The sequence below is a fragment of the Polypterus senegalus genome, chromosome 13, assembly GCF_016835505.1.
Source record: "Polypterus senegalus isolate Bchr_013 chromosome 13, ASM1683550v1, whole genome shotgun sequence".
Taxonomy (NCBI): domain Eukaryota; kingdom Metazoa; phylum Chordata; class Cladistia; order Polypteriformes; family Polypteridae; genus Polypterus; species Polypterus senegalus.
In genome coordinates this window covers 4344388-4359297 of record NC_053166.1, presented here as the reverse complement: position 1 = coordinate 4359297, position 14910 = coordinate 4344388, and the positions used below count along the sequence as shown (strand labels likewise).

Below are 14910 nucleotides of genomic sequence, written 5' to 3'. Positions count from 1 at the left end.
GAATGTAGCGTTCACTTCAGTTCTGCCCGTTATTCTCATGCCATGTCTACTGAGTGACTCTGCCCGCTGGGAGGAGATCTGGCCATTTGAGTTGCGTTTTGAGGGTCCCACTATGTTCTGTGCCCATCTTTGAGCGTTTTAGGCCCCTTAGACACAGTCCATTAAGGTGAGTGCCAGGGCTGTCATGCAGTGTGCCTGTTCGGTGACGGGTTGCTGAGGGGGCTGCATAGCCGTGCACACTTGGACATTGGGGGTGCCCATAATGTGGCAGCTTTACTAAATCACCCACCCACTGTTTTCATTTCTCTCACTCCTTTGTCTTGCCGTTCACATGTGCCACGCTGGCTGGTGATGATGGCATCGGCACAGGTGGCTCCTTCAAATGTCAGAGGCTTTCTGGTGAAAATGACAGTCAGGGGTCAGCCATTAGAAAGCCAGCAGGGCTGCGATGGCACCGCGCCTTTGTCTTCTCACCGATGGTCTGTCACCTTCACAGGGTGATGGCTGAGAATGACTTCCTGCACTCTCTGCTGAACAAGGTCACGGCATCCCGGGGGGACAGCGGAGGTCAAGGTACGCCCTGCTCTCAGTTTTTTCTCGTTTTTTTTCGTCCATGGGACCCTTGTGTCACCCCTACAGAGTTCTCTTGGCTCGTCCAAACTGCTGTCTCTCGTTTCAGGGCTGTGGGTGACAGTGAAGACTCTTGTGGGGGACATCACTCAGATCCGCAAGGACTACCCCCATTTGGTGGATCGGACCACCGTTGTGGCCCGGAAACTGGGCTTTCCCGAGATAATCATGCCAGGGGACGTGAGGAACGACATTTACATCACATTGCAGAGTGGAGACTTTGACAGATACAACAAGACCACCCAGAAGAGCGTGGAGGTCATCATGTGTGTGTGTGACGAGGAGGGCAAAGTCGTCCCGGTGAGTGTTCCTGTGCCACATTACTTTGTGTCGATTTGGGGACAGGGGCCTGTGTTCTGTGCTGTCATTTTGGCAGCTCTGGGGGCACACCACAATGCCCACTATGCACTTTGAGATGCCCGAGGTGCCACGCGATGAGCCTGCTGACAGCCGTCCGGTGCTGCCCTTCAGTGGCCACACGGCGTCATGACACGATGAAGTGAGCTTGGGTTGAGAAGGACGAAAAGCAGAGAGCCCGTCATTAATCTGGTGAGGCTGCCAGCCGTTACTGCAGCTATGCCAGGTTGTATCTGCCATCCCCACGCCACTCCAGACCCTAAAGCAGCCCCCCAGTAAGTGCCAGAGCAGACTCCCCAGTGCTTCCTGTTGGTGGTGTGCCCAGATGACCTGAGACTTGCTTATCGTTCCACATGTCAGCCCCAGTTCTCTCGTGGCAGCGTCTGTGCTCGGGGTCACCTACAGTGCCCTATAAACACCCGACTGCCAGCCCTTGGGACAGAAGATACGCCGGACCGTCAGTGATAACAGGAGCGCACAGAAAGATGACGTGTCACGCTTGTCGTGACGCCACCTCTCAGCTGACGCCGTCGCCCGCTGAGTTTCTCACCCAGTGCTCTGTATGGGGATGTGGCAGGCGGGCGCGCTGCAGGGGCCGGGGCATACCGGACGGGCGAAGGCGATGAGGCCACAGGTTTTCTGTTGTGGCCTCTGCAGCATCCTTTGTCTCACAGCTCTGTCACTGTCACCCGCCGTGTCTCCTGCCCTTCACTGGTGACATATTTGCTTTTCGTTTGTCCCCACTGGGCCTTCGGCTGTTTCTCATTGCGCTTGACGTGAATTTCGGTGTTTTTGTTGTGCGTTGCTGTTTGTCTTTGGCCTCTGCTTTCTTTTCTCTTCTTGATTTGTTTACTTGGTTATCTTTAGCTTCTTAATTGAATGCACGGCCTCGTAATATTTCAAGACGCCCAAGACGATTCTTCTTGTGAATTACTTCACTCCTTGAGGTTTGTAGTGATGGCTGAGAGAGAAATGAATTTCATCTTTCAAGTCTGAAACATTTTTAGAAGTCAGAGACCAGGAGGCAACCGATGTGCAAAACGTCCAAGAAGACCAGAAGAGCCATCTGCCGTCCCTCGTGTCACACATCTAAGGCTCCACCCGTGCAAAATGCCACAATAATGGACAGCAGAAACAGGAGAGATGGGCTGAGGGCACCGAGGGCACCGACACGAAACACACGAGATTCATTTGTTTTGTCAGGTTGTCACCATTGGCTCCTCTTGTACCATAAACGTTTGTCAGCCATCGCTAAAGCTGCATGGGTCAGTCGGGGGGTCTTCCTTTATTTCCTTAAATGATTAATTACGCTGGGCGGTTGTTTTTGTCACAGTTGTGGCCTTTTCCGTTTTGGGACGAATCAAATCACTAAGGCTGGCTTGGAGCGAAGTGCCAATTAGTGATGGCACCGGAGTGGTGGTCCAACAATTACACTGACGTGTTGGTCTCTTTCTACACAGAATGCCATCTGCATGGGGGCTGGCGATGGTCCGGTGAACGAGTACAAGTCTGTTATCTACTACCAGGTGAAGCAGCCACGATGGATGGAGACCATCAAGGTGAGTGCAACCCGACTGAGCGGTCAACGTGCCGTCAGACGGCCCAACAGTCGGTGTGATGATCCTCACAAGGCAGTGCTGGTCCGTGATGTGTGCCCGGGACCCTCACATCTGTCAAAGAGTAAGAAATTCGAATTACAAATAAAAACCAAGGAAAAGAGATGAGAGGTGCCAAAAAAATACCAAAAGCCGACGTCCTGCAGTCTGATGCCAACTCTTCCTGTTTTGAGAGGACAGAGGATGACAGGAACAACTCGCTCAGCTTTCCAGCCTTTAGATTAAAGAGAAGCATCCTAAATAGACGGTGAGACGGTCAAAGTCCAAAAGTTAGAGGAGCAAGGGAGGAGCGGCCGTCCACCAGAACAAGTGGGCACAAAGTCAGCCCAGTGAGCGGGAGGCGGGGCCAAGGACAAGGCTCATGTGGAGGGTGTGGCCTGACAAGTCGGGCGGGCTTTTGCTGTGGCGCCAGCCAATAGCAGCAGTCAGCCTCCCTGAGTCCCACTTCATTCTCAGCTTTGACTGAATGTTGAGTTCTGCAAGTTCACGTAATTCTAAGAAGCGATCGCTGGCACAAAGAGCTGACGTTGTCCTGTCTGTCCCTAGGTGGCCGTGCCAATAGAGGAGATGCAGCGGATTCACTTGCGCTTCATGTTCCGACATCGATCATCGCAGGAATGTAAGTCCGGGTCTGACAGCCCACTCTGCTCGACTCGAGGGTCCCAAAGTCAACACTCTGATCAGGCTGGCCCTCTGGTCCATAAGGTCATTTGCCCCTCCATTTTCTTCCAGTCTGCATTTGGCCGTCCACTCCAGTACTCTGCTGGTTAGCATCTGCCGTGCCCCGCTGCCCGAATGGACGCCTGTGGCGTCACGTCTCCCCCTTTTTCAGTCCCCCTGGAGATGTCACTTTATCGTCTGCGGTGGGATTAATGAAGGGTCGGTCCGCTGGCTGGGATTTCCTGGACCTTTGGTGCGGGCAGAGTGTGAGAGCAAGCAGCAGCACAGATTTAGAGATTAGTGAGAGAGCAAAGGTCAGAAAACACAAAGGCCAACACGTTCAAGAGAAGACCCCACAAAAAGAGAAAGAGCACACAAAGTGCCCAGGCGACAGTTTATTGTTGGTTATCCACAATCTCGGACAGAGATAAGGCGTCATTGGTGACATCATCCTGTGACGCAAGTGACGTCATGCGCTGTGAATGCGCCAAAAGCAAACAAAAAACAAAATGAAGTCACATAACAGGCGTCACCCCCTGGCACAGACAATGAGACTTTCCTTGATTTCGTGTTCAGGCCGACACGGATCTGCTACTGGGGAAGCCCACCTGTCACTTGTGGGCTCAGGAAATGTCAGACCTTCTCCTGGTGGCACCAAGACTGACTGCAATCCTTGGGCTTCTGTTAAGGGGGCCAGGCAGGCAGACAGTCACCGCTGAGACCTGACCACCCAAACCTCCCACCCTCCTACATTGTCCCCAGTGGCGTCCCAGGAGTGATGAGAAGTGTGGCACAGCGCCCCCTATCAGCAGTATCTCCTTGCCGGCCCCCTTTTGTGTCAGTGAGTGGACATGTGGTGGGCTGGCTGTCCCAATCTTTCTATCTAGAAAGCGAAGCCCCCTTGCAGGCCCTCGCCTTATCGGCCTTTGAGTCACAATGTGCTTTGCAGACGACGCCTTTGACTGCGTTTCTCTTTCCTTTTCTCAGCTAAAGATAAAAGCGAGAAGAACTTTGCGATGGCCTTTGTGAAGCTGCTGAAAGATGATGGCACAGTTTTACACGATGGCGGTCACGAACTGACCATATTCAAGGTGCCACCATTTCATCACAGCCGTCCTGCCAGTGTCAGAAGCCCCCAGGTGCTTTGAAGGCTGAAAGTCATCTTGTTGTGCTCACCTTACAGGGGGACAGTAAGAAAATGGAGGACGCTCACTGCTACCTGAGTCTGCCCTCAACGCGACATCAGTGTGAGCAGCAGAAGGGGTCCGCCTTGAGCCGCAGCAGCAGCATGAGCGGCTTGTCCTTCAACTCCAGGGATATGTTCGTCATTTCTACACTCGTCTGCTCGACCAAGCTGACACAAAACGGTAGGTGACGGGGGTGAAAATGGCTCAGGATTTGATAGCGCGCCAGTTTCTCTTCGAAGGGCACTGCTTGGGTATTCGTTATCTGTTGAATTCTGGGAGCCTCACCCTGGTCCTAGTGATCTCTTGAGGGTGGAGCAGGCGGACATCCACAGGTAACACTGGCACAGGCTGCTGACTTGGAAGCCGAGGAGCCCGATGTGGCAGGGATACACTTGGGGTGTCTGTCCACAGTCTAGTCACCCACGTCTTCGGTCTCTCCTGGTGGCCCAAACTCCTGTCCGAGTCTCGTATCCCATGCCAGGGTGCCGCCCCACGGCCCCCCATCCCTGTTTTCCAGCTCGAGTCGACCGCACTGTTTCGGCGTTACTTCTCTTATTCTGAATTTACAAAAGAGACGTAGCGTGTGATGTGTTTTGATGGCCATTTCCATAGGTGAGGAGTGGAGTCTGAGCTCCTTAGCACAATAAGAACGCCAGGAAAGCAGAATGAAGACCACCAAGATAGTTAGGGGGACGAGAGTCTGAAACAGTAAAAGAAAACGACACAAAACACGCGTGGAATACGAGAACTCGTGACAGACATTCGCTGCCATCTGCTGCGCTCGATGATGGGGGACATTCTTAGGTCACGACTTCCACTGAAAATGACAAACGGAACTTCAAGCTGTGACGTTTCTTAGAAATGTAAATGTCATGCTGCTGCTCCCTCTAGAAGAAAGAAATCAAAAACCAACGAGTGTTTATGCGAGGAGATCAGTTTGAGGGGAAACGGTGGCCTGATTTGGGGGACCCTGTCTGGCGTGTTATCTGTATGTGTGGTCAAGGACCCTCCATCGGCTTTCTGTTCTACAAGGGGCACACCAAGTGAGCAGAGGGCACCATAAGCTTCAGTGGCCATCGCTTCATGGCGTCAGGGTTCTGCCGCTCCTCAGCCATCCATCTTAGTGTCACGGTGCCACACTGTGTTGCGTTTCTGTTTGTACAGCAGAATGAGTGGCACTGCCCAGAAACCATAAACGGGATGGGCAAGCAGAAGGGTGAGGCTCAGTTCTGGACCGTCACATCTTCATCAGTCACAGTCGGAATGGCACACGTCACTGGCTTCAGGAAAATGAGGGGGGATTTTTAGAGCCATCAGGTCCGAGGAAGGCAGCCTTTCCCGTATTCCATGAGCACAATTCCAGCATCAAAAGGACAATAAAGATGGTGTCAGAATGTCCTGGGTGCAGTCCGGCCGGAGTCGGGTCCTCTAGAGAGCCGCTCGTCCATCATCGTCATGTGACTTCCGTTACAACGCAGTGATTGGTAACTCCTGTCTCGCTGTTTGTGTCCCCAGTTGGCCTCCTGGGACTTCTCAAGTGGAGAACTCGGCCAGAACTTTTGAAAGAGAACTTGGACAAGCTAAAGATTGTTGATGGAGAAGAAGTGGTCAAGGTAGACGTCTTTGTCTTCTTCCATGTGTGTCTGGTTAGTGTCGGACCACTGTTGTGTCTTGGCCCTCTGAACTTGTGTCCCTCATGCCATCTCGCACTGCATTTCACGTTTCTCGATGTTTTCTCCTCGATGGCTCTCAGCACTCCACCTTCTCGTTTCTTGTTGTCTCCTGCCGATTTGCCGCCCTGTGCGTCTCTTCCCTGCTCTTCTCTTCTCCTTCTCACCCTGTTGTTCATTTATTTCTTCTCCTCCTGCTCTCCAGTTCCTGCAGGACACTTTGGATGCTCTTTTCAACATCATGATGGAGCATTCCAACACCAGTGACTATGACATCCTAGTGTTTGATGCGCTGGTAAGGATGGCCTCGTCCTGCTCCGTTTGTTTGTGTGATGTGTTCTCTCCGGCTTCAAAGTGATTTCTACTCGCGCTCTTCTTCTTCCCAGATCTACATCATTGGACTGATCGCTGACAGAAAGTTCCAGCACTTCAACACAGTTCTGGAGGCTTACATCAAGCAGCACTTCAGTGCCACTCTGGCATACAAGTAAGTCTTGGGGACAAAGCAGCCGTCACACCGTCCAGGGGCTATCTAGACGTCATCAGGGTCCGCGCGGGACCCTAATACCACCGGGGTGTTTCTACACTTGAGCCCAACTTCTCATGCTGAACTCAGAGCCGGACGTCAGCTTCAGAGTGCGACTGGCACGATAATTGAGTCCTAGGAAGGCACCAGAAGTATTAAAGGACTTGGATGGTGGGACCGCCATGTCCTTTGTATCATTCATCGACCTTTAATCAAATCTGCAAGGACAGAGATGGGGGCTTGGGTTGCATTGCACTTTTTATTTGACTTGCGATGAACAGTCTGATCTCTGCCCTTCATGATGCCGCCATATTGAGGCCAGTTGAGATTTGCAGGGCAGTAAACTGGGACTGAGCCCCCCTGTCCGGGACCCCTCAGAGCAGAAGAGGTCTGGTAACCGCGAAGGGGCAGGGGCAGCCATTGTACTGCACCCCTGGGCATTCTGAGCATAGTTTAGTCTCAGTACCTGTGTGCCCGTCCACTACTAGGGGTGGTGAGGTGGGCACAAACTCAAGGGGTATTTACTGAGACCTCACAGCTGCTGCCCTTTACTTCAAGATAGAAAACGGGAAGAAAAGCTTCATCTGAAACCATCGGAGGGCAGTCGGGCTTGTAGTTAAGAAACAAAGCAAACTCCATTGAACTGCAGGCCAAGTTCTCAAAGTCTAAGGGACATCTAAGGGTTAGAAAATGAAATCAAATGAAATCACGCAAACGTTTGCCTTTCATTCCTGCAGTGCCCTCCACACCAGCGACAATGTCGACAGGTCAATGAAATACCAGCTCAGATGTTTGCAAACCCACAAAAGAAAAGTCAAAAGCGTCGGCTCAGTCCTTCTAGCGCAGGGGTGCCCACACTTTTTCGGCTTGCCAGCCTGACCAGCCTACATTAAAAATGATACATACATATATATATACAGCATTCGAAGTCTGAATCACAATCTGATTGTATGGGTGCTTACCTACCACGTAAGGCGTGCGGTTGGTCTGCTCGGCAAACATGCGCCACGGGTGCCCTCTCAGTTACGAGAAGCAGATCATAGAATGTTACATAGTCAAATAATGCAAAGAGCACGCGACACGTGTTTTGGGCTCATCAGGCGTACACACTCGCCGCACCCCTCATCGGGGATCGAACCTCGGACGTCAGACAAACACACTTCGACTGCGACATTGGGAGAAGAAAAATCCTCTTCCAATTCCACGTCCAGCCCATACCCTCCGCAAACAATTTGTTTTTTAAAATCCCTTCTTTAGTCGATATAAATTGGAGGGCTAACTGATCAATCACAGCCGGAGCTTTGCAGTAACTCGCGCGTTTGATCGAGCGTGCAGGATGACCAGTGTGTTTGAAGAGAAGAGATGGCAGACTGGCCGCCCTGTATGCCAATCAAGTTGCAAATGCCATAGGGAGGATATATGATAGACCATCCATCCATCTATTATCCTAACTACAGGGTCACGGGGGTCTGCTGGAGCCAATCCCAGCCAACACAGGGCGCAAGGCAGGAAACAAACCCCGGGCAGGGCGCCAGCCCACCACAGTATAATAGACTAACGTTAAAAAATTTTTTTTTTGAATGCAACGTGATCGACCTGCACTACCTTTGTGATCTACAAGTCGATTGTGATCAGCGCATTGGACACCCTGATATAGAGGACTCCACGCACACACACAGTTCACACACACGCAGCCGCGGTCAACAGCAAACATCATCAAAACACCACACAAGAATCCATCTTTCCTCGTATTGCACAATCCGTACACTGTATATATAAGCGCCGTGGACCACCCTAACCCGACCCAGACTGGCACACCCAAGTTCCAGTCCAGCACACATGCCTCTCTCTGCTTCCTTCCAATTCCCAGTCCTTCTTCCTCCCGACTCCCAATCTCTGAATGGCTCCTTCTATGATGACCCTGGGAGTGCTCCAGGGCGCTCATTAATCGGGTGTGGTGAGACCCCCAGTGAAGGGTCTCTGCAGCTCCCCCTGGCAGCCCCCACTGAACCCAACAGGGCTGTGCCAAACTCCAACTCCCATCACAGCCTGTGGGAATCCATGGTGCCACAGCTGCCCTCTAGTGTCCCAGGGAAGGTATTGCCTTGCCAATGCTCTCTCCCTGGTCCTTCCATTCAGCTGGCGTCCCGGGCAGGTAATGGCCATGGTGCCCATCACAATATATAACACGCCACACGCATGTGTTTTCCATAACGTATTGTTCAACAAGTCGCTATTCTAGGCTGAGCCTAAGGCTCGGATACTGAACGGATGGAATGTCTGCTCCAAGCGACGCCTCGGGATTTAACTTTACTTCATCTTTAATCTGAGCCTGCTTCACCCGTTCTGGCACTGTGCGCGGTGCAGCGTGGATCCAGGACAGGGTGCCAGAGTGGTATTAATACCAATGTGCCTTCCCAGGCATTGCAGGAGGGCACCACCTGACTGGCCTTTGTTCTCTTTGACAGGAAAGTGATGACGGTGCTGAAAAATTACCTGGACATCTCCAGCCGAGGGGAGCAGTGTGAGCCGATCCTTCGAACCCTCAAAGCTCTGGAGTACGTCTTCAAGTTTATAGTCCGGTCTCGGATGCTGTACTCGCAGTAAGTGCCATTTTCAAAAGAATACTCTGCTGCATCATCAGGTGTGCATGTGGCAAATGGTAGAAGGCAGAGGAAGGGCACTGACCTCGTGTGGGCATCCCCAGCCCCATTCTGGCCAGAGTAATGTCCACATACTGATCTGCCCACATACTGTATGCCCTACAGTTAGTGCTGGGGTTGTTGGCAGTTACAATGACTCAGGTGAGTGCCATGTTGCAGCCGCTGTGCCTTGGAAGGCCAACCAAGGCCTGAGCCCTGCCCGCCCCCTGCTGGGCACTTAAATATGCCCGGAATCGCTTCCCAGAAGCAGCAATAGCAGGGCCTGCAGGCCCCATGCAGAGACAGAAAGAAGAGGCAGGAGCAAATTTAACAACAGAAGAATAGCAGGAACACAAAATAACCACAAAAAAAACAAAAGGGCTGCCACTTCCCCAAGTGGATTAAGTGGGCTTGAGAATGTCAGGCGATGCCCCTTGGACCGAGGATTGGTTTAGGCTGAATGTGCCAGCTCTGCTCTTTGGCTTATTAATCCTCACTGAATGGGGACGTTTAGGCCTTCACCCGGTGCCTGGGCTTCCTCTCCTTTTATTAATAAGTGATAAACCCTCAAGACCAGTAAGGAGCTGGAAACGGTGAAGAAAACGTCATCGTTGACTCTTAAGACTAATTACGCACCCTGTCCTCTTTTCAGGCTCTATGAAGGCAAGGAGCAGACAGAATTTGAGGAGTCGCTTCGCTGCCTCTTTGACTCCATTAATAATGTGATGAAGAGCCGCTACCAGACGAGCGTCCTGCTGCAGGTCAGACCCAGAAAAGACCTTTGATAGGGAATATGAGGGTGGGCTGGGCAGGTGGTCCGGACGTACTGTCTGAGCCAGCAAGAGGTGCCACATATGGCTGGTGACAGAAGGGCCTTGAGGAGGACGTGTCAGAGAGTAGCGCCCTTCTGATCTATCTATCTATCTATCTATCTATCTATCTATCTATCTATCTATCTATCTATCTATCTATCTATCTATCTATTATATAGTGCCTTTCACTCTATCTATCTATCTATCTATCTATCTATCTATCTATCTATCTATCTATCTATCTATCTATCTATCTATTATATAGTGCCTTTCAGTCTATCTATCTATCTATCTATCTATCTATCTATCTATCTATCTATCTATCTATCTATCTATCTATCTATCTATCCATGATATTTGCAATTCAGTTGAGATTTAAGGTTATTTTGGTATTTTCAGTAATTTAAGGTGCACTCAAATGAAGTCGCTTTGGCTTTCATGTTTTCCTTTGTGTTTTCAGGTGGCTGCTCTCAAATATTTACCGTCTGTCCTTCATGATGTTGAGACGGTTTTTGATCCAAAATTACTCAGGTAAACACTTCTGACCGTAGATAGAAAGACTTCTTGAGGCAGCATTTTACAGATGGATTTCTTTGTCATCATTTACTGAATAACATTGTCCTTCTCTCCTGCTTGGTCTCTCCAGTCAGCTTCTCTATGAGTTCTATAACTGCATCCCAGACCGATTACAGAAGCACAAAATCCAGTCCATGACAGACATTGTGAGCAGTAATTTATTCATCAAGCAGGGTATGTATAAAGGTGGCACAGTGGTGGCACTGTAGCCTCGCCTTAAGAAGATCAGGGTTCTTGTCCAGGGTCCTCCTACCATGTAGTTTGCATGTTCTCACAGTGTCCACATGGGTCTCCTTACGGGGCTCCGGCTTCCTCCCCCAGTCCAAAGGACATGCAGTTTAGGTGGATTGGTGACACTGACTTGACCCTTGATGAGTGTGGGATGGTTCCTGCCTTGTGCCCAATGCTCTCCGAGTTACGCTCCAGCCATCTATGACTTCGAGCAGGATTAAGCAGGCTTAGAAAATGGCATGGCATGTATAGACATGATGGGAATTAATGTTCATTTTCTGGTTTTGTTCTTCCTCAGTATTCCTATACACTACCACCTTTGTTAAATTAAGCTGCCAGGTGGGCTCAATACATGAGATACATGGGATCAAAAGGCTGAGGCATGAGATCAATCCATCCATCCACACATCCAGTATCCAACCCACTATATCCTAACTACAGGGTCATGGGGGTCTGCTGGAGCCAATCCTAGCCAACACAGGGCGCAAGGCAGGAAACAAACCCCAGGCAGTGTGCCAGCCCACTGCAGACATGAGATCAATTCTTCATAAAGTCCACAATCACACAAACAGTGGGCACAATCAGATAAGCAGACTCCATTCTTAATTTTCCCTCTTAAGAAATATCTATCTATCTATCTATCTATCTATCTACAGTATCTGTTATATAGTGCCTTTCATATCTATCTATCTATCTATCTATCTATCTATCTATCTATCTATCTATCTATCTATCTATCTATCTTTCTGTTATATAGCGCCTTTGACTCTGTCTATCGGGTCCCTGCTTGGCTATTCGCTGTGGTGTCCACATACTCTGCCTCTTCCTGGACTTTCCAAGAGCCGAGTTTCTTAATTCCGAGGTCTCTGCCCGGTCCCCCCACATTTCCTGCTGTCCTCGATTGGCCTTTGGCTTTTAGATTCCAAAGATTCTCATTTTTTGAAAGAAGATCAGATTTGATTGCAGTCGAATGGCGAGGAATTCATTCAAGTCTCAGACCAGTCAGTAAGTCGAGTGTTTTTTGTTGAATCTTGTGTGTGTCAGTTGTCACCTGAAGCGGGTCTTACTGATGGTGACAGGATTTTAAAACTGTTCACCTGCAGTAAGGCAGAACCTTCCATTCACGTGTTCCAAATTTTAATTGATTTACTTTTTTTGTTGTCTCCCATATCTGCTCCGGTCTTAATTCTGCCCCACTCCACGTCTTCTGACTCTGTCAGTTATAATGTCTGCCTCGGAATTAGTGCCAGCTTTTCCATACTTCTTTCCTGAGGTCTATGATTTAAATGCCAATGAGCAGTAGCTCCATCAGTGGGTCTGGATGCCAGCCTGGGTACTGCAGGTGTGTATGTTCTGCCCGTGTCTATGTGGGATTTTTCCAGGCACCATTACAGTAGACGTCCACTCCCACCCACAGACATTCACGTTAGTGCTCTATGAGTGAGTGTGGCAGTGTGACCGAGTGTCCCCTGCAAAGGCTTGTCACCCAGTCAGCGTTCAGCTCTCTTTGATATGGTAATGAGAATTCTGAGGGGTCATTCGGGCTCCATTAGTGCGACTGATTGGCACATTTCGTAGTCCTTCTGATTTTCAAGAAGCTCCAGCTGAAGTCATACAGGTGGCACAGATGTCATTGTGGCAGTGAAGAAGAGTGGCAAGTGAGCACAAAGAATATGAAATGTTAACACAACAGTTGCTCTTCTGTTTCTCCCGTTCATTGATTGTTCTCTCATTCATGTGTGTTTCTTTATGTTTTATGATCTTTACATTTTAAATCTACATTTTTGGTGACGAGCAGACCTTGCTGTCATTACTTTTGCTACTGCATTGTTCTCACCCGCTTCCTTTTGTCTTGTCTTGATGTCTTTAGAGTGCCGTGACATCCTTTTGCCCATGATGATCCGGGAGATTATTCTGTTTTTCGAGAAGCCTGACACCAGCATATCAGCGGATGACAAGTGCTGCGTGGAGCTGCTCAATGACATTCTGGAGGTCCTGAGCCGAAGAGATGTGGTGGGTGGCATCGGCCCTCCTTTGTTTCATTTTGGAACGTTGAAAGATTTTTGAAAATGGCCGCCACACACACACACACCGAGAGACACACACACACACACACTGACACACACACACACACACTTTGGGTTTTAACAGAAAGCCCACCTGAGGAGCAGCGAATGTGCAAATCTTCAGTTACTCTGAAAGTCGGCCTCAGGATTCTGCGCTGATGTTTCATTTTATTTTATTTTTTTTCCAATACTTGCAGGTATGAAGACTCCATTCTTGTATTCCTTTTGCATTTTCTAATTGTTATTTTATTTATTCACTAGGGGGCTTCACCCCGCCGCTCGCTTTGCCCTCCAAGCCCCCCGGCCTGCCACTTGACGTCTGTGCCGCTCGCGTGTGTCGATTTCAATTTCACCAAACATCAAATCTTTCAATTCTCACGGATTCGCCTCCTCATTGAGAAGAAGCACCCTGATGGCAACACCAATTAGACGATCTGCGAGTCTCCGACTTGAACTTTAACTCCAAACAACATATTTGATCTCTTTTTTCTGTTCCGTTATTTCGCCGAGTAATAATTTCCGTTTGTTTGCCATCTTTACTGTCCTTTTTTTGAGACTTTTGAATTTTCGTACCTCATTATCTCTAACCTGCGCTCTTGTGCATCGCACCAACGTTTTGGAATTCTTCACGACGTTCCACTTTGTTTTCTACTCTTTGTCTTTTATTTCTGGTTAAATCTCTCGGCACAAAGTCTCGTCTCGCGGGGGGACGTAAGTGTCTCTCTGAGAAAGTCGCGTCTCGTCCCAGGATTAGTCGACTATAACAGAGAGATACTTTCACGATTCTGTTGTAGGGTTGGGCACACGACCATCACAGGTTTAACGTCGCTCACCTTTCGGTGTAAATACGGCTGCAATGAGTAGCTTTGTACTTTGATGCCAGGACCTGTGAGGTGGCATCGCTTAGCAATCCACCGTCAATAAAGAGGGTGAAGAAGAATTAAAAAACCTGCACGTGTCAAATATTACGAATGATGTGGAAGAAGAGGCGGGCGGCCGTAACGGGACGATTGTCTCCAGTGACACATTTGAAGAATGGAGTGGCCAAATGACAACAGACTGTAAAAGCTATCGAAGTTGTCGGACTTCCTTCATATTAACGTTCCTTTTTCTGTTTCTTCCCTCAAAGGGCGAGACCTTCCATCACACGCAGGAGATCGCGAAGCACCTTTTACGGACCGTCAACACGACTGTCATCAGGATGGGCCGAGACCACCCTCTGATTGTGAGTCTGCCGTGTGTCGCCTGGGCCTGTTGGTCCCGCAATGCCAGCGTCCCGTGCCACTCGCACTCTTCACGCCTTAGCGCAGGATGCCGTCCCGGTGTCCCAGAGTGTGGCAGACGTGTAAAGCGTCCCCTCGCCAGGCCACAGGGGGGCACCGTCTCTGACATTCTCATTCGTTTTGTCTCCTAACAGAGTCACTTTGTGGCCTGCATGACTGCTGTCCTCAACCAGATGAGTGACCATCACTATTCCTCGTACATCGAGACGTTTGACAAGAGTACTGAGCTTGTGGTAAGAGGAGTGATTACGATTAAGATTCGATTAAGGGAGAGTCCAGACGTGTTGACCGTCAAGTCTACTGGACGTCTTGTATTGTTGTTTTGTTGTCGCGTCCCAAAGAGACGGCTGCCTTTGCTCTTGGCTGATGGTGGGTCTCCTTTGTGATGCACTCCGCTACCTGCCTACCTGTCAAAGGTGCCCTCAGAGTAAACTTTGTGGTTTGCCACTCAGGACAGAACCCAACGTCTGCCACTGAGTCGCCGCAGAGCCAAGTGCTTCACACACACGTGGTGCCAACCCAGCCCTGTGAAGACAAAGTTAGTCTCGAGGAGCACGGCAGGATGGCAGGACGCTCCACGTTTACGTGTCGACCGCAACAGAGGCTGTAAGGCCGATGAGAACACGAGCAGCCGAGTAACGCGGGGCGTCCACG

At 49.9% G+C, this 14910-nt stretch overlaps 1 protein-coding gene across 1 annotated transcript in view; it reads left to right on the top strand.

The window, feature by feature from the left end:
• Positions 1-14910, top strand: part of LOC120542177 (dedicator of cytokinesis protein 2-like) — a 63009-nt gene that overhangs the window by 12053 nt on the left and 36046 nt on the right. Inside the window, exons 12-27 of the mRNA XM_039774431.1 lie at positions 497-573; positions 680-930; positions 2448-2546; positions 3150-3222; positions 4251-4354; positions 4447-4630; positions 5966-6063; positions 6326-6415; positions 6507-6607; positions 9115-9249; positions 9941-10049; positions 10561-10631; positions 10747-10850; positions 12778-12920; positions 14103-14198; positions 14391-14489. Of these exons, the coding sequence (XP_039630365.1) occupies positions 497-573; positions 680-930; positions 2448-2546; positions 3150-3222; positions 4251-4354; positions 4447-4630; positions 5966-6063; positions 6326-6415; positions 6507-6607; positions 9115-9249; positions 9941-10049; positions 10561-10631; positions 10747-10850; positions 12778-12920; positions 14103-14198; positions 14391-14489 (1834 nt within the window). The remainder of the gene's footprint in view (positions 1-496; positions 574-679; positions 931-2447; positions 2547-3149; positions 3223-4250; positions 4355-4446; positions 4631-5965; positions 6064-6325; positions 6416-6506; positions 6608-9114; positions 9250-9940; positions 10050-10560; positions 10632-10746; positions 10851-12777; positions 12921-14102; positions 14199-14390; positions 14490-14910) is intronic.